The 19,507-nt window shown below is 40.7% G+C and overlaps 1 protein-coding gene across 1 annotated transcript in view; it reads left to right on the plus strand.

The window, feature by feature from the left end:
• Positions 1-19,507, plus strand: part of LOC121287977 (voltage-dependent T-type calcium channel subunit alpha-1H-like) — a 617,188-nt gene that overhangs the window by 321,313 nt on the left and 276,368 nt on the right. Inside the window, exon 5 of the mRNA XM_041206154.1 lies at positions 14,476-14,635. Within this exon, the coding sequence (XP_041062088.1) occupies positions 14,476-14,635 (160 nt within the window). The remainder of the gene's footprint in view (positions 1-14,475; positions 14,636-19,507) is intronic.

The raw sequence follows: 19,507 nt of genomic DNA on the forward strand, positions 1-19,507 counted from the left end.
TGGTCAAGCCATGTTGCAAAATTCAATCACTGAACATTCAGCACTTCCATGGCTGTTGGGAGAACAATGGTGACCTCACTGCTGGGTAATCATACCTGCCCGTGGCACCCCAGCCTCATCAACACCAGTGGACCTGGGCGCATGGCGCCTCTCCAAATCTGGGGACTCCTGCTCAAAGCAGCTGAGAATCGCCAACTGGGCCGGTCCTCCGCCAGTTCTCACCTGCTCGGCGACATTATGTCCATTCTTCTCCTGAAAAGGAGACAAGGAGCATTGATTAGTGCTAATTGTACCTGGACTCTCTTCGCAGATGGCCCACCCCAACCAGAGTGGGACATTGCAGGGCTTCAGTGCCTCCTCGCCCCACTGCTGCCAAACACTCACACAAAGATGCTAGGCCTGTCTCCCACCCCCCACCTCCCCAACCCCTTGGCCAAATGCTGCCTAGATCACATTAGGCACCACATGGTCTAATCTTTGATTGCAAGGAGGCGCAAGCACGTGGAGTGCAGAGGACAGCAGATCGATTGGTGCCACGCCACCTTGAATCACCCCTCCCAGAATGTCATCACCCTGACTTTGACATGTCCTGGAGCTCCAGCACTACTCAGCTCCTCCAGGTTGCCCCCAAAACAGTATATGTGGGTCTCAGTGTACCACATGCTGTGGGTGCAGAACTCATCTCTTCACCACCCTCTGAGGGTGACCTCAGCATGGGCAATATCTGCTGGCCCATCCAGCGAAGGACGTATGCTGTCAGTGATTCAGTGCAGTCACTACACTCAGACTTTGGGGGTGGCGGGCGCCAGGGGGAAAGCCTGCCTGTTGGGTTAAGTGACCAATGCCAACATGGTACTCACCCTTCCTGAGTGCAACAAGTAATTCAAGTGCTTGCGACACTGGATCCAGGTGCGCTGCACCACGTCGCAGGAGCTCACTACCTCTGCCACCACCTCCCAGGCATGTTTGGTCATGTGTGGGGGCCTCCTTCTCCCGTCCTGGGGTATGAGCACCTCCCACTGTGCTTCCATCTCCTCGAGGAGGGCAGCAAGGCAATCATCAGATAAATGAGGAGCACAGTGCTCCCCTGCCCTACCCTGCTGCCAGGCCTGCTCACCAGCAGCGCTCTGGGGAGCCCTTCCACTAGCCATGATTCGCAGCCTTTGAAAGGCTGCAGCAACTTTTTAAAACAGGCCTCCGGGTTGCCATTGGACCCAGCAGTCATTCCAGTTGCACCGCTGCCCGCCCACTCCTGCTGTCCTCGGGAGCCGTGATTCATGCTAAAATGGCAGCAAGGACCCGATCGCGGGCAGCGATCGAATCTGCACCGACTCCCGCACCACTTGCCCGAAAGGCAGAAAATTCTGCCCAAAGTAAAAAAGCTGTAACTAAAATTTAGCCCATTGATTAAAAATATATAATCATTGATGTTAGATGTAATTTTAACCATTCTAGAGTGGTTAGAAGTCTAACTCAAGGGTTCTACAAATCTCTTTCATTTCCTTTAAAGCAATTGACTCTTCGGGTGTCTGAGCCATTTGGTGTAAAGCTGTTCTACAGTAATCAGTTTTAGGAATTATAATTCCATTTCCTTGCAAATTATCAGGAACCAATGCTTTAATGTAAGGAAATTAAACATTCTAAAATTTAAAGGGCTTGTTGATTTCATTACCAGATGTAATCATTGCTGCTATGTCACATGAGGGGACATGTCAGGGAAATTTTTTTAACATTTGTATTAAAAATTTTAATTCCAAGCCGATCTCCCTAAGGCAGCACTTAGCCTCAGGGAGATCTGTGTGCTCTTTCGCGCGCGTGTGCGGAAGAGCGCACTCCCGGCTGAGGGAATCCCCCTCTCCCCCGCCCGCACAGGGAGCACATAGTGCTTCTGAGCGGATGTCACGCTGGGCGGGCCTTAATTGGCCCGCCCAAGTAAGATGGCGGTGTGCCCCCGATTGGGGGCGCCAATCAGAGGCATGCCCACCTGCATCCACTCCCACACTTTACTCCCCCAACGGGGAGGAAAATTTTTCCCATACAACCAATTTCAAGGAAAAAAGATTGAGGAAAGTGAGGTTTAAGTGTATTATGCACGAACATACAAGACTGAGTTTGGTGACGCCACAACTACAGAAGGCCCACTCACCCCACATTCAGTTGCAGTGCCTGTGACGTCATTGTAGGCGGCAATGGCTTGGGCCTGTGTTAGACAAAACAGTACAGGTATAAACCTGCATTGCCACAGCTGACAGACGCACAACCACGATGCCAGCAGTGGAAGAAACTGTGCATGTGCCTGTGGACAGACTGGGTGCTGGGTGTGTATACAGCTTCAGGAGTTAGTCTACTTACAATACACCAGATTTTTCTTGACCTCTGATGCCATACTTCGAGAAATACACCTGCATGCACGGTGACTCATCCTCATGGCTTTGCTTCTCCGACTCCAGCAGAGAACAGTAGGTACAAGTATTGGTGACTACGTTGATTCACAAATTTACGCCCAGAATTTGAGGTGCAGTGTAGCCAAATTGATGATTCATGTATTCTTTGGCGATTTCTTTCTTTTTTATTTCTCCTGCCTGAGATCCATGTTGTTTCTGTTTCTTTTGAAGACATTTTTATACATATATGAAATTTCCTTTTTTGTTTATGTTATAAAAAAAATTTACTTTCTCATATGACCAGGAGGAGCATTCTTGCTTCGGCCTGCCCACACAGAAAGAGCTTGCAAATTTCCTTTTATTATCGCGCCCTCCTTCACGATCTTAAGACCCTCGCAGAATGACCCTGGCAGCCAATTCTGCCACCTATTGGCCTCCGTACAGGGCAAGTCCAGGCCACATTAATTTTTACAGCTTTCCGTGTACCTCCTGGCTAGCACAGAAGGAATTGACCATTTGGGTTTAAATGAAGTGCAGGAGTGAGCACCCCAGTCTCATTTCTGGAACAATGATTGATTTTCTAATTCACACAAATACTATTATGACACAGCTGGTGGTAAAGGTTGAGTTGTTCAAATCCCAGAGAGAAAATTGAAACAACTATCATTACCAATTTTTGCAATTTGTATGTTTCGAGAAGCAGGCTTTGAATTCTGTAATAATAAGACCACTGAGTCTCAGGTTTATTTTTTTATAAAATTAAATAAACATTTACTAATATAAGAAAAATTGTAAGCACATACATATGTCTACAAATAATATCTACTACTATAATAACTACAAAAATTCCCTAATTAATTTGACTCTCAGATAGACTCCCAGTAAAGCACATAAATCTCATGGATTTAAACAGACACCTGGCGGAGCACACCCTGGACAGTCGCATTCAAAATAAGTTTCTTTCAGCTTGTGGACAGCAGCTTGAGGCTTCTCACACTTGTTGGATCATAAAATGCCTCTGCTTTACCCACAATCTCCTTTCTCTTTTATACATATCCTTTGAATGTAAATTTTCAGTTGTATCACTAGGCTTTTACCTTTACCTCTTCTAACAATAACATCCTTTCATCCACCACTTATATTGCTTGGTATCTTCTAGCTAGGTGCAAGTTTCACCCATTCTTTTGAATGGTTTATTTGAACATGCAAATTGTCCCCTTGACACCTATGTTTCTAAACTTCCCCATGTTTATTTAATTACCATTTCAAACCTACCTCATTCTATACATCAACGCCTCGAGACCAACTGGCTTTAATTCAATTAAGACATACACCATGGACACAGACACCAATAAACTCTATTTTAAATTAATTTACAATAACATTGTAGAAATTAATATCTCTTCATGCCACTCCCTCCTTATTCAGAAATGAACCATCCTAATTTTAAAAGACGGCTTCATTTTTAATAACCCATCTTACACTACCTCCTATAGTTACTACACTATTACACTACAAGATGCATTCATTAACATAATATATATACAAATCCTTGGTATCAGCAGAAATCATTCCAGTTCAGTGGCCAGGTTTTAAAATGTATAATTTTCCCTTTAAGCTTCAAACTCTGATAACGCGTCTGCAATCAGATTCTCTCATCCAGCGATATGAATTATCTGTGGATTAAATGGTTGCATTAATAAACTACACCTGAATAGCTTTGCATTTTTGTCTTGAAATTTGTCCAGAAACTTTAAAGGATTGTGGTCTGTATAAACAATTGTTTCTGATTAATTATTTGCCACATAGATGCAAAATGCTGCAATGCCAACACCAAACCCAACGTCTCCTTTTCAAATATTGAATAGCTTCTCTGTTGTGCATTCAACTTCCATGAAATATACCCTGTTCATTTTTCAATTCCAGTGTCATCATGTTGTAACAGTATGGCCCCAATGCCTATATCACATACATCAACGGCCAACTTAAATTGCTTGGTGTAACTGTGTACTGTGAAAACCGTAGTTAATACGGTTTTCAAACTCTCAAATGCCTTCTGACACTCCAGTGTCCACTGAAATTTCTTGTTCTTTTTAATTGTTCAGTCAGTGGAGCAACCACACTGCTAACATTTGGTACAAATTTCCGCTGAAACCCACTCATGCCCAGAAAGCTCAAAACTTCTAGTTTTGTTGTTGGCACTGGGAAGTCCACGATAGCTTTGACTTTCACATCTCTTGGAGTCACCTTACCAGGTTCAATGGTATGGCTTAGATAGGTAACTTGTGCCTTTGCAAATTCACTTTTAGCCAAGTTCATCACCAAATTAGCTTCTTGTAATCGAGTAAATAATTCTTCCAGATGCTGTAAATGCTTATCCACGTCTGACTGAAAACTATTAAGTCATCAATATAAACAACACAATTGCTTAGACCGGCAATTACTTTGTTCGTTAGTCTTTGAAATGTTGCCGGTGCATTCTCAATACCAAATGGCATGACTTTAAGCTGATATAGCCCATTTAGCGTCACAAAAGTTAATATCTCCTTTGCTCTCTCTGACAATGGTTCTTGCCAATATCCTTTTAGCAAGTCAATCTTTGTGATAAATTTAGATTCCTCCAGTGCAATCCTCCAACCGTGGTACATCACTACATTCACCTTTCGATAGTCCACACACCGTCTTTGTGTCCCATCTGGTTTCGGTATCAGTATAACAGGCAAACTCTAGTTACTGCAACTAGACTCAATTATATCATTTTGAAGCATGAAATCAATTTATTTCCATCCTTGTGATAACTTTGCTGGATTTAATCTATAAGGATGTTGCCTTATCAAAGAGCAGACTTCTAAAAATACATCATATGTAGCTAAATCTGTCCTCCCCAGCTTGTTCCCACAAATAACTTTGTGTGATTGCAATAGTTTTTCCAAATCACTTTGACACTTGTCTGGAAGATAACTCAATATTATATTTAAATTTTCAAGTACCCCTCATTATCCAATTTGATTAAAGGAAAATCAATTTCAGAGTCCTGCATTTCTACCCCTTTCTCATCATCTACTACCACTTGTACCTCCTTTTGGTCCTTTTCCATGTCAAAGTGTTTTTTAAGCATATTTGCATGATACACCCTTTGCTTCTTTCTTCTATCCGGAGTATTTATTAAATAAATTACTTCACTCAATTTCTTTTCAATCCTGTAAGGCGCATTAAATCTTGCCTTTAATGCATCACTCAGTACTGGTAACAGAACTAGCACTTTCTCTCCAGCAATAAAACTTTAGCAAGCTTTAGCTTTCTTACCTACCTTCACTTTCATCACTCGCTGTGATATCTTTAAATGTTCCCTAGCCAACTGACATGCTCTGTCTGATCTTTCTCTGAAATTTGATACATAATCCAGGAGAGTAGTTTTTGGATTTTGACCCGCCAATTTCTCATAAATTAATTTCAGTGGTCCCCTTACCTCATGACTATTAAGTTGTTCAAAAGGGCTAAAACCAGATAATGCATGAGGAGTGTCTCTAAAACCAAATAACAAGAATGGAACTACCCTATCCCAATCCTCTGAATAACTGGACAGTAAACTCTCATCATAGTTTTTTAAAGTTTGATGCTATCTTTCAAAAGCTCCTTGTGATTCAGGATGATAAGCTTTTGACTTAGTGTTGTATCCCCAAACTGTTCATTGCTTCCTTAAACAGATGTGACATAAAGTTTGAAGCTTGATCTGATTGTATTTCTTTAGGTAAACATATCTTGTAAAAAAAATTAGTTATCTCTTCCACAATCTTCTTGGTTGTAATATTTCTTAAAGTTATCATTTCAGGAAACCTGATAGACACACCCATTATTGTCAGTAAGTACTGATTTCCACATTTAGTCTTAGGGACGGTTCCTACACAATCAAGCATGACCCTAGTGAAAGGTTCTTCAAATGCTGATATTGAGATTAAAGGTGCTGGCTCAGTCACTGCTTATGGTTTCCCTATTGCCTGACATGTGTGACATGTTCTATAGAACTTGACTACATCCCTACGCAATCCTAGCCAATAAAAATGTTGCTGTACTTTTGCCTGTGTCTTTCTAATTCCTAAATGTCCTCCCATTGGAATTTCATGAGCAATCCTCAGAATCTCATCTCTATACCCTAATGGAATAACAATCTGATGTACCTCCCTCCAGCTTTCATTTGCTGAGACATAATCCGGCCTCCATTTTCTCATTAAAATATCACCCTTAAGGTAAAAACATTTGGGAATACATTTTGCTTCTGTTTCCGAGTAAGCTTTCTGATGTAACTGTTTTAATTGTAAATCTTCCTGCTGCAACTTAATTAACCGTCTTGAGTTAAACACTTCAGCTGAATTGCCCTCTCTTGTCTCTTTCTGAACAATGTTTTCAAACACAGTGCTTGCTATTTGGATTTCAATACCTTCTTCCTCTGAACTTCCTCTCCTTCTTGTTTTTTTGCTTCAACCTGTGTGCCTGTGATCTCATCACACAATCTGGAAACAATCCAGGATGCTTCTCTTCTAACACCTCTGTTGAAAATACTTCTACGGGCTGCTTGAACATCATAGGCATCACCCTCATTTGTGATCCAGCTATATCATTACCCAGAAAAAATTGAACTATTGCAATGGGTAATTTTTGCACCACCCAACATTCACTTAGCCAGTTTTCCACTTACTCCCTAAATTTACCTTCTACAATGGAATAGGTTTAGCATCTCCATGAACCCCACTTATTATCACCTGTTCCTGCCTTACTCCCTCTGAACAACAAATGCTACTATCCGACAACATTAAGTATTGCCTAGCCCCTGAGTCTCTTAAAGTTTTAACATCTTTACCTACTGCACCCTGTACACATAGAAATACTTTCCCTTCACACACACAATTTTTAAACATTTCTGCAACCTGCACCTCAGAATTCTCTTGGGTAGCTGTGAACGCATTCCCCCTTCTTTCCCTATCACTGATTCTCCCTGTTTTACTTGTTCACAAATCACTGTTTTTTCCTGTGCCTGAATCTCAGAACCCACAGTACTTTTACTTCCAGAACTTTTCTGCACCCCAATAATTCCAACAGATTTTCCCTGCAATTTCCAACACACTGACTTCATGTTCCCCACTTTATTTCAATGAAAACACCTCAAATTTCGAATGTTACTTCTACCCTAAGCACCTTCCTTTTTATTCTGGAAAAAAAAACTTACTGGAAATTTCCAGTTCCTCCTCCTCTTCTCTGACGACTTCCCTTCCTTTTGCCTTCCCACTTTCTATCCTTTTTGTATTTAAAAGAGTGACAATAAAAAGGTTTAGCTCTATGCACCAACTCATAATCATTAGCCATCACTGCTGCTTGTTTTACAGAATCAACCCTCTGTTCCTCCACATATGTTCTCACTACCGAAGGGACTGAATCTTTAAAATCTTCCAAAAGAATTACTTCTCTACAAGCTGCATGTGTTGTCTCTATTTTTAATGACTGCATCCACCAGTCAAAATTAGTTTGTTTTACTCTCTCAAACTTAATATAAGTTTGCCCAGGCTGTTTTCTCATATTCCTAAATTTCTGTGTATATGCTTCAGGAACCAACTCATATGCACTCAAAATAGCCTTTTTCACTATATCATAATTAATTGACATTTCTTCTGATAGTGAAGCATATACCTCATGCGCTCTACCCACCAACCTGGATTGTAGCAATAAGGTCCAGTTCTCCTGTGGCCATTTCATCTGTTTATCTATCTTCTAAAATGAAATAAAGAATGCTTCAATATCCATTTCCTCAATCTTTGGAAGAGCTTGTACAAATTTAAAGATCTCCCCATTGGGTTCTACTCAGGTGATAAGTCCTTCCTCACCTCTTGGTGTCTCTCTCTTTAACTGCCAACATTTTCAGTTGGAATTCTCTCTTTTTCTCTTATCTCTTTCTCTATCTTCACAATTTCTAACCCCCTTTCCTATTTTCTTTCTCTCTCCTGCCTTTCTACCTGTTCCCTTTGGAATGTCCTATCTCTGTCCTTTTCTTCCAAGTCAATCGTTTTCAGTTGCAACTGAATTTGAGCTCATTCTGATGATCCACCCCTTGGAGAACGCTGTCTGTCAAGTATTCCTTCCAATTACAAATGCTGTGCTATCACTTCAACTATGTCTGATTTTCTAACTCCCGCAGGTAACCCCAATCATAATTTATCCACCAACTCTGTCAACTTATTCTTTTATTCTTTTTGTAACTAAACCAGAGTTATAGCTTCTACTCCCAGACAAGTCTTAGCAATTACCAAAGCCATCTTGCAGTCTCACCACTTCAAAAATACCTCAAACCTACTCCTTTGAATCCAAATTGTTTCTTGTACTCGTAGCCTTAAGATTTACTAATTCCAAAAAAATTCAAGGAATTACAAATATATGCCACAAAGAACCCCCAATTATTATGACACAGGCAATGGTAAAGGCTGAACTGTTCAAATCCCAGAGAGAAACTTGAAACAACTGTCATAACCCATTTTTGCAATTTGTATGTTTTGAGATGCAGGCTTTGACTTCATTAGTAATAAGACCACCGAATCACAAGAGGTTTTTTATAAAACTAAATTAAACATTTATTAATACAAGAAAAATTGTAAGCACATAAGCACACATGTCTACAAAATTACTACTGTAGTAACTACAAAAATCCCTTAATTAATCTGACTCTCAGCTAGACACCCAGTAAGGCAACAGTAAATCTGATAAATTTAAACAGACATCTGGCAGAGCACACCCTGGACAGTCAAATTCAAGATGAGTTTCTTTCAGCTCTGGGTCCTTACGGACAGCAGCTTGAGGCTTCTCACACTTGTAGGATCTTAAGATGCCTCTGCCTTAGCCACAATCTTCTTTCTCCTTTATACATATTTTTCTCTTTGAATGTAAATTTTCCATTGTATCACTAGGCTTTTAACCTTACCTCTTATAACAATAACACCCTTTCATTCCACCAATTTTATTAATAAGCTGAAAAGGAATAAACACATTGCTTGGCGCCTTCTAGCAAGGTGCAAAATTTTGCCCATTCTTTTGAATGGTTTATTTAAAAATGCAAATTGCCCCCATGACACCTATGTTTCAAACCTACTTCTTTCTATACATCAAAGCTTCTAGACCAGCGGGCTTTAATCCAATTAAGACACACACACATATATACACACACATAGACACAGACACCACTAAACTCAAATAATTTCCAATAACATTGTAGGCATTAATATCTCTTCATAGCACTACTCTCTTATCCAAAACTCGCCAGGAGTTGAAATTAGGCATTCAGTCCTTTATAGCTAAACAATACAGATGAATGTGGCTGTCCTTAGATTTCTATTTCAAAATTGGGGGTTGCTTTTAATCTTATCTTATAAAAAACACTTAGGCCATTGATAATGTAGTATAAGGGTCTGGTATATACAGGATTAATGTGGGTCTCTGAGTACAGTACCGCCTGGTGCAAGAAGGCACATGACCCAGACTTAGGGTCAGTGTGGTGTTGGCCAGAGATGTGTTAAGATCTAGATATGGAGATAGTTCCTTACCTGTACCCTTTACTGTATACATGCGCTAAATCTTCTGGTTGACGTACGGGGGCAGGCCTGACATGCCGACGTGTAAAGTGACGTGTGATGATGTTGGGTGTGCATCCCAACGTCATCACGATATTTTGTTCGGCGGGCGTGCACCAGAGTTGGCTGCATGACCACCGAAATGTCAACGGCCAATTAAGGCCATTAAAAATGTATAAGCTTGCAAAGTTGTTTCAGTTGTGTATGCATCAGTCCTTTTAATTGATGTGCATAACTGTTTCTACAAATCACAATAAAATGTTATTTTCTTAAATGTACCAAATTTTACTAATTTCAGAGCACCTGGCAGAAAGGGCTAAGGATGGGGTTGGGGATGTGGGGGGTGTGCGAGGGGCTAGCATTTTATGAGGAAAGGAGATTTTGTAAAGAATCCCTGGGGGCATCCACAAATCTTTAGGTTGAGTGCTGGTATCACCTGTCCCCAATCACACACCAGCACCCACAGGTCAGCTGCCACTGGCATTTCAAGGGTCTGGTGCTACTACATGTCAAAACCACCATTTTTCTCTGAGTTTAAACTTTATCAGTCACAGTGGTTGTGGGTTGACATTTTCCAGCACTGACGCTGGGATTTTCAGGCTGTGGATTGAATATATATCTTGTACTGTTTAGTGCTATTTTCCTTGTAACAGCAGAGAGTTGCTGTTCTTTGAAGAATCTCGACTGCAACTATGCAATTCATCTGCCTCCATAAAAATTGTCAGCTCCTTTTAAATGAAGAAGTTACAATATTGTATCAGTATTTCTTGACAAAAAGTGCCAAGGCTAGCTTTATAGCAGACTGGTCTAAAAGGATGATTTATTCTATCGTAAACCGAATGGCTTTTGTACTCTTACTCAGACTCGTATAGCATGATCTTAAGGCCCTTTTTTCCTAGTTACTCAAGTATGAATTTTTACTGAATAAGATTAAGTCTGCCAACTTTTTCCTTGTGTAAACATCAGGTCAGCAAATAAGAGTAATACTGTTACCATTTTGGTTCATGGGTTTCGGATATTGAAATAAATCCTTTATAAATGGACAGGTTTAGAACATTTTGTTTGCTTCTGTTATGTTTTGACTTTAAGCAGACAGCATCTCTTATTCAACACAAAAACAGAATTACCTGGAAAAACTCAGCAGGTCTGGCAGCATCGGCGGAGAAGAAAAGAGTTGACGTTTCAAGTCCTCATGACCCTTCAACAGAACTGGGTGAATCCAAGGAGAGGGATGAAATATAAGCTGGTTTAAGGTGTGGGGGGGGTTGGGTGGGGGGAAATTAGTGGGGTGGGGTGGTGTGGTTGTAGGGACAAGCAAGCAGTGATAGGAGCAGATAATCAAAAGATGTCACAGACAAAAGAACAAAAGATCACAGAGGTGTTGAAGTTGGTGATATTATCTAAACGAATGTGCTAACTAAGAATGGATGGTACGGCACTCAAGGTACAGCTCTAGTGGGGGTGGGGGCATAAAATATTTTAAAATAATGGAAATAGCTGGGAAAAGAAAAATCTATATAAATTATTGGAAAAAACAAAAGGAAAGGGGAAGCAACAGAAAGGGGGTGGGGATGGAGGAGGGAGTTCAAGATCTAAAGTTGTTGAATTCAATATTCAGTCCGGAAGGCTGTCAAGTGCCTAGTCGGAAGATGAGGTGCTATTCCTTCAGTTTGCGTTGGGCTTCACTGGAATAATGCAGCAAGCCAAGGACAGACATGTGGGCAAGAGAGCAGGATGGAGTGTTAAAATGGCAAGCGACAGGGAGGTTTGGGTCATTCTTGCGGACAGACCGCATCTCTTATTCCTTGTCTTTTCAGGTTCTTGTTCAAAATGTTCAAATACACATTTGCTTTTACATCCTTGAGGTATTTGAGATTATAAAGTGATGCAGCAAGGCGTTCCTTTCAATTCTGAGAATCGCATTTAAATCCAACCTGGACATTTGTAGAAATAGAATTTTTTTTCACTTGTTAGTCCCTTAGTGAAATTTAGTTTTATTCTGCCTGCATCTATCTGTCTGGAGATAATGACAGATGTGCCATATGATCATATTAAAGTACTTAACAACACTGCCCATCCAACCTTAAGGTTGACAGGCAGGCGAAGAGCCCAAGTGGCCTTCGTGTGTTTCAGGAAACCTCATCCACAGGCGGGATGAGGTTTACTGAAGGTTTTATTAAATAAGTAAATAATTTTTGCACAATTCATAAACAAGTCTCAGCTCATGTAACACTGTCACATGACAGGACATGTCTAAATAATTTGTATCTTTCTTTATTTCAAAATTTCAATATGAACTTGGGGCAGGATTTTCCGATGCGTAAAATGACGAGGGGATACGTTGGGCGTGCGTTGCGATGTCACCCTGTGTCATTTAGATTTTCAGTTCAGTGGGTGCACAGCTGAATTGGCTACGTGCCTGCCAAACTGTCAACGGCCTATTAAGGCCATTAAAAAACCTAATTAACCTGATTGATGGACCTGCCCATCCAACGTTAAAGTTGGCGGGCAGGCCGGGAGCCCAGGCAGGCCTCAGTAAAAGCATGAGACTTCACCCACGGGCGGGATGAGATTTCATGAGGGTTTTTAAATTTTTATCAAACGTTTGAATAAAAGTTATGGACATGTCCCAACTCATGTGACAGTGTCACATGAGGGGACATGGCAGGGAATTTTTTTTATTTCCTTTTATGTCAGCTTTGGAATCAGAGCCGATCTCCCTGAGGCAGCACTCTGCCTCAGGGAGATCTGTAGAGTGCACTCCCGGCTGAGGGAATCCCCTCCCTGCCTGCACAGGGAGCACATAGCGCTTCCCGGCGGACATCACATTAGGCGGGCATTAATTGGCCCGCCCACATAAAGTGGCAGCGCACCCCCATTGGAGGCTTTCCCACCCGATGAGGGGAAAATATTGCCCTTAATCTCCCTGAGGCGGCAGGGAGGTTTCTGTGCTCTTTTGTGCGCATGCGTGAAAGAGCGCAGGCCCCAACTCTCCCTCCCCCCCCGCCTGCACAGATAGTGTTGAGCGCTGCCAGCCATCCGTCCTGTTGGGGGGGGGGGGTTTATTTTGCAAGCCCACATAAAATGGCGGCTCGCAGCCGATCGCAGGTGGTGATTGGCTCCACACCCGCCCGCGCCTGCTCCCGACCAGCCCACCCAACATACAGAAAATTGTCCCCAGTATTTTGGTTCTCTTTGTGTATTGCATTGTGTGAAAACAAAATTTTCTGATTTTAATTCATTGCCATTTAATTTGTAAGCCAACCTAGCTCCTACCTAATTAATTTATTACTCAATGGTTTAGATTTTATTCTCACAACTCGCATCACATCTATGAGCAAGCATTGAGTAATTCACATTACCTATATATTAAAGGATGCTTTGATCATTTAGGCCTGAAATTGCACCCTCTTTAAGGGAATTCTACATCTAGCCTGTAGATTCTTATTTGTCACAACGAGGAACCATTACCAATAAAAGCCTGGAAGTGCAAAAGTTCTTCTTTGGTTAGTGGTTCTGAGTAGCTGTCACAAACTAAGAAAACAAGACGTTTGAACAAGTTGAATTCACATTTGTGTAGCTAACCATTGGACAGCTATTAAAAACAACTGTGTGCAATCCACATATTAGTAGTGCCAATCTCAAATTTTCTCTGTTGTAGTAGGAAAAGGCAAAGTGCAAATATTCACATGGACAGTAAGGGGAATGCATCAGACTGATTGGTATTAAGTATATTTATTAAATGAGGAAAACATGTGAGTTCAATGGAGCATAGCAACCTTGAAAACAAATAGCTACAGAGTTGAAGGGGGACTACGTTAGTTTTAATGAAACAGTGTTAATGAGTTATAGGGCTAGTGTTGTCATAAAGGACATTTTTCAAGTAGGTCGCATTCTTGGAATAATTTGCACTGAAATATCTCCATGTCTGGGAATAGATTCACACTGCAGCAGACGCTAAAGCCTTTTCTGAACTCGTATTTTGAAAATGTTCATAATTTCACACAAAGTTTTGTGAGGCAACGCAATTATAGGCTAGAAGATTTCTGCGCACATTATTATGCCGTCACTTAATGATTACATATGACATTCCTTCCTCTTTTATTTTATTAAAAGCTTTTTTGAAATAAAATGAATGGATCTATGATGTTGCTAAAATAAGAGTCGTATATGTTTCGAGCGTTCATATGACAACTTTGCCAACTGTAAATCCCTGATCACTTTGAATTGATTGTCATGGACAAATATTTGTGTAATATGTCATTGCCCCTTTAAATGGCAATCATATTGTTGTAGATTGAACATTATAGAAATATCTATCATTGCATTTCGGTACTTTTCATAAAACAAATTTTAATTAAACATTTTCTACCAAACCGCAGGTATACAAAAATTGCTTGAGTTTGTCATTAAAGTTATTTTAATTGAAAGGAAAGTTAGACTATTCACTAATTGTGCATTTGCATTTCTGTATTTTTCAGGTATGAGAATACTAGTGACTTTACTACTAGATACTTTGCCTATGTTAGGCAATGTCCTTCTTCTTTGTTTTTTTGTCTTCTTTATATTTGGAATTGTTGGAGTGCAGCTGTGGGCTGGGCTGCTAAGGAACAGGTGTTTTTTTGAAGACAGCTTTGCAATGTAAGTACACCCTCTAAAACCACTTAAACTGCATAACAGTTTTTCTATGAAAGAATTTTTTTCTGAAAGATTTGAATTTCTAATATAGATTGAATTATGGTAGACTAATAAAATATACTACTCACTAAAATCATTCATTACTACACTGACTTAAAATCTATCTGACTTAATCCTGCCTCATATAATCCTTAAAGTAGGTGGGAAGCCTCATTTGATTTATTTCAGTATTTTCTGAATGTTGCTTGAAAAACAGTTAAAATATATATAAGGTTAATAATAAGGATAATAAAGTATGAACAGTAGGATGCTGTACTTGATATTGCATGATTTGTACATCCTAAGTATGATACTTCTTGGATTATGTGAACTTCACCCTCTACATAAACCCATAATGGATTTGACCTTGACAGCAACGTTAATGTAAACATTGTTCTGATTGCAAGAAAAACAAAATCCAAAATTCGAGTTATCTACTGAAAGAATGAAGCCACAAGATTCCACTGTTTAAAACAGAAGAAGTTTTACTATACAAGAGTCAAACAAGACAAACACTAAATACTTTCTTAAGTAATTTCCAATACTCTAACTTATGCTAATACTGGTTTTAAATATGAATTAACAGACAAATTGTGGTCGATTATAAACTATAGATTACACATTAAATGGCAAGTAGAACTAAGACAGATCTTATGAATTGGCTTGGCTGTCTACTCAGCCTATATGTCATCAATCTCAGTCACAAAGGCCTGCAAAACTATGTCTTCCTCATGAAGAATTTCAGCTCCTCTTCTTCCAAGACTAGTCTGATTCCCAGCTGACAGCAGCACACAAACCATCTGAGTTCCATGGGCATGGTCTTCACCAAAAATGGCACACATCTACAGAATCTCTTCAACCTGGTCTGGATGGTGTCGACCCAGCAACAGCTGCAGCAACTAGTTATTTGCTTATTCTCAGCTTTTGGATCTAGCCTCTGTCTTCTCCAGCCAACCTGTACCATACCAGTGGACTCATCAACTTCTACTGACCTCTGATGGTTCTGTTTCCTTTCATATAGTTTCAACCAGAAGTTTGGTTTCCAGTCTCTGTCTCCTTCGCAGGGGAGGTCAGTTTGCTTTCTCAGTTTCCATTTTTAATTAGGATCTGTCTCAAAAAATAGAAGCTTTGCCCACTGATCTCATCACAACATTGTGAAAAATTTCAATTATTTATATTTACATGTCTGAGGAGATATACCTACAGGCATTGCTGTGAGCTTTGGAAGAAGCTGCAGCATGAACTTGAATACAACCATCAGAAAATGCCCACTACATGTGAGGTGACGTGATCTAAAGTGCTTCACTTGTGCTAATCAGGTTATTTATTACAAGAGGGCACAAGCCACTAGATAATGGCCTGGACTTTGCAGTGGTAATGTTAGTCAAACTGTCAGTATTCACCATCATTACTTCACTGAAATGGACAGCAACTTCTGTTGTCCATACATGTGCATCATAATGTGGAAATCCAGAATTTGCTGTCAGTGATTCCACATTTTTCTAAGGGGTGTGCTGTTTAGGTGCCCATACTCCAGACTGCAATCCATGGGAAATCAAATGAATTGAAAAAAAATTTCACTCTAACACTGTTAGTCTTACTGTAAAAAATCCTTGGAAAAAGTGAAAGTGCATTAATTTCATAATTACTATTAAGCACCTTTGCTGCCCCTGAAACGCTAGTTTTATATATGACAAATTTCTTCATAATGATAACAAAAAAAGTGCACATTTTTAAACTAACTTTTAAATTTTTAAAAATCTTTATTCTAGCTTAATGTAATCATTTATTTTGTCTTGGAAAATTTAAATTAAAATGAAGAATATTAAGTGCTTTTAACTTCCTGGTTTGCTGTGATTATGAATGACTGCCTACCTGCTTGCTGACATCGCTACTGCCAAGAAATTGCCTTGACTGTTATCCGGAAAGGGAAATCCACATCACACAGATCAGTTGTGGGCCACTTGCTTTCAGATCAGTGGTGAGCACCCTTGTTCCACTGCTGCTTATAAAATATAAGCCAAAATGTATTTTCAAACAAGCCACCAGCTCTGAAATTCTGTGGGAATTGTACAGTTGCTTTTTTATGTCTCATTGTTACTGTGATGGTTTCTCTGCTCTCTGAGTGGCTGTGAGCACCCTCCTGAGTTTCAGGGCCACTTTCAAATAGGAGACGCTGCTCACCAATCTTTAGCATGATCCAATGAGCTTTGAAAAAATTAATGGTGGTGCACATGTTGAACTCCTGACTTATCTCCTTGCCCCTCCCTGCAAGCACCATTTCTAACTTTTGCCCACTTCCCACTTTTTGCAAGTGCTCCCAACCATATGATTGCAAACTCAGCCACAGGGGCTGGGAGTGGCATTGAGAAAAGACTGAGACCTGCTTTTGTGCACCAGCAACTTGGGAGTCATCTCAGGCAGAGCCACTGGGTAAAAACGGGGTGGGAAAAATCAATGCACATGGCTGACAAATTGTGCTTAGCGTGACCTCATTATAACAAACATCCTCTTCCACCTGGAGAACAAATACAAAACCGCATAGAGGCTTCCTAGTTCAAAGCATTGGCACTTTCTGGATTATCTCATTGTTCAGGTCAAATACCCAAGTGATGTCTGTATCACTCGATCTGTTTTGGGGACTGATGCCCGCTGGTCAGATCATTGGATTTTTTGGTGGTTGATGAACATTTAACTAGCACCAAGACATCCCAACGCCCAAAAGCCCAAGAGGAAGAAGATCAATGACTCAGCTCTAAAACAGTTTGACCGAAGAGAGGAATTCCAAATGCAGCTTGGGCTGATAAGTGGCAAGTAACATTCATGCTACATAAGTGCCAGGCAATGACCATTTCCAACAAGAGAGAATCTACCCATCTCTCCTTGACTTTCAGTGGCATTATCCCATTGCTGAATCCCCCATTATTCATCCTGGGGGTTACCATTGATCAGAAACCAATGCACCAGCCATATAAAATACTGTGGCTGGAAGAGCAGGTCAGAGGCTGGGAATTTTGTTCAGGAACTCACCTCCTGACTCCCCGAGGCCTGTCTACCATCTACAAGGCACAAGTCAGGAGTGTGGTCAAGGCAGCCTGCTTGATTGGCCCCCCATTCTCCACAGTAAACATTCACTCCCTCCATCACTGATGCATAGTGGCAAGAATGTGAACTGTCCACAAGATGTCCTACAGCAACTCACCAAGGCTCCTTCGACAGCACCTCCCAAACCTGCAACCTCTATTACCTAAAAGGACAAGGGCAGCAGACACATGGGAACAATACTACCTGCAAGTTCCCTCCAAGCCAAGCACCATCCTGACTTGGAACTATATTTCCATTCCTTCACTGTTGCTGGGTCAGTATCCTGGAACTCTCTTCCTAACAATGCTCTGGGTGATCCTACAACACATGGACTGCAGCAGTACAAGAAGGCAGCTCACCGCCACCTTCTCGAGTGCAATTAGGGATAGGCAATAAATGCTGGCCTAGCCAGTGACACCCAGATCCCATGAACAAATATAAAAAATGTTCTTCAGAAGAAACCAGGTTTTCATTAGAAGCCTCTTAATGGGGACATTTATGATTGACTTGTTTAAACATTTGTTTACAGAAACTATTGTTTCTTTTCAGTGAGTATCTTTAAATTATACGCATCAATCCTGCTGACCAATTACAGGTAATATTAACCATCATAAGTGTAAATGTCTCTACCAGACTTGTATTCTGTAATCAGATGGCATAGACTGGTTCCACTGATCTCCTTAAATTTGGGAAAAAATTCTAGGAATTTGTTTCGTTCAAAGTACTTCACCTCCTTTATATAAAGGCTTGCATTTTAAAGCACCTTTCACAACCCAGAATGAAAAACAGTAAAAACTGGGAAATAAGAATACTGGTCCGAACTGGTCTTGTATACCTTAAAATGGAACACCAGTAAAACCTGGGAAATAAGAGTAATGGTCCAAACATTTTTTTTTCTTTTTGGGAACCTGACGACATCTCAAAGCGCTTTACAGGCAATGAAGTGTAGTCACTTTTGAAGTGTACACTGTTGTGATGTAGGAAACATGGCAGCCAGATTGCGTCCAGTAAGCTCCCACAAACAACAAGGTGATAATGACCAGGTAATTTGTTTTTGTGATGTTGATTGAGGGATAAATATCAGCCTGGACACCAGGGCTCTTCTTTGGAATAGTGCCAAGGGATCTTTTACTTCCACTTGCCAAGGGATACTTGCCTTTATTAGCTGAGGCATAGAATATAAGAGCAGGGAGGTTATGCTGGAAGTGTATAAAACGCTGGTTAGGCCACAGCTAGAGTATTGCGTGCAGTTCTGGAATCTGCATAATAAGAAGGATGTGATTGCACTAGAGAGTGTGCAGAGGAGATTTACCAGGATGTTGCCTGGGCTGGAGAGTTTTAGTTATGAGGAGAGATTGGATAGACTGGGATTACTTTCCCTGAGCAGAGGAGATTGATGGGGGACATGATTGAGGTGTATAAAATTATGAGAGGCATAGATAGGGTAGATGGGAAGGAACTTTTCCCCTTGGTGAAGGGATCAATAACCAGCAGGCATAGATTTAAGGTAAGGGGCAGGAGGTTTAGAGGGGATGTGAGGAATCAGGGTGTTGGGAATCTGGAACTCACTGCCTAAGAGGGTGGTAGATGCAGAAACCCTCATAACGTTTAAAAAAGTATTTGGATGTGTACTTGCGATGCCATGGCACACAAGGCTATGGGCCTAGTGCTGGAAAATGGGACTGGAATAGTTAGGTACTTGTTTGATTGGCACAGACTCAATGGGCCGACTCTATGACTCTATGACCTGAG

This window comes from Carcharodon carcharias, chromosome 15 (assembly GCF_017639515.1).
Source record: "Carcharodon carcharias isolate sCarCar2 chromosome 15, sCarCar2.pri, whole genome shotgun sequence".
NCBI lineage: Eukaryota > Metazoa > Chordata > Chondrichthyes > Lamniformes > Lamnidae > Carcharodon > Carcharodon carcharias.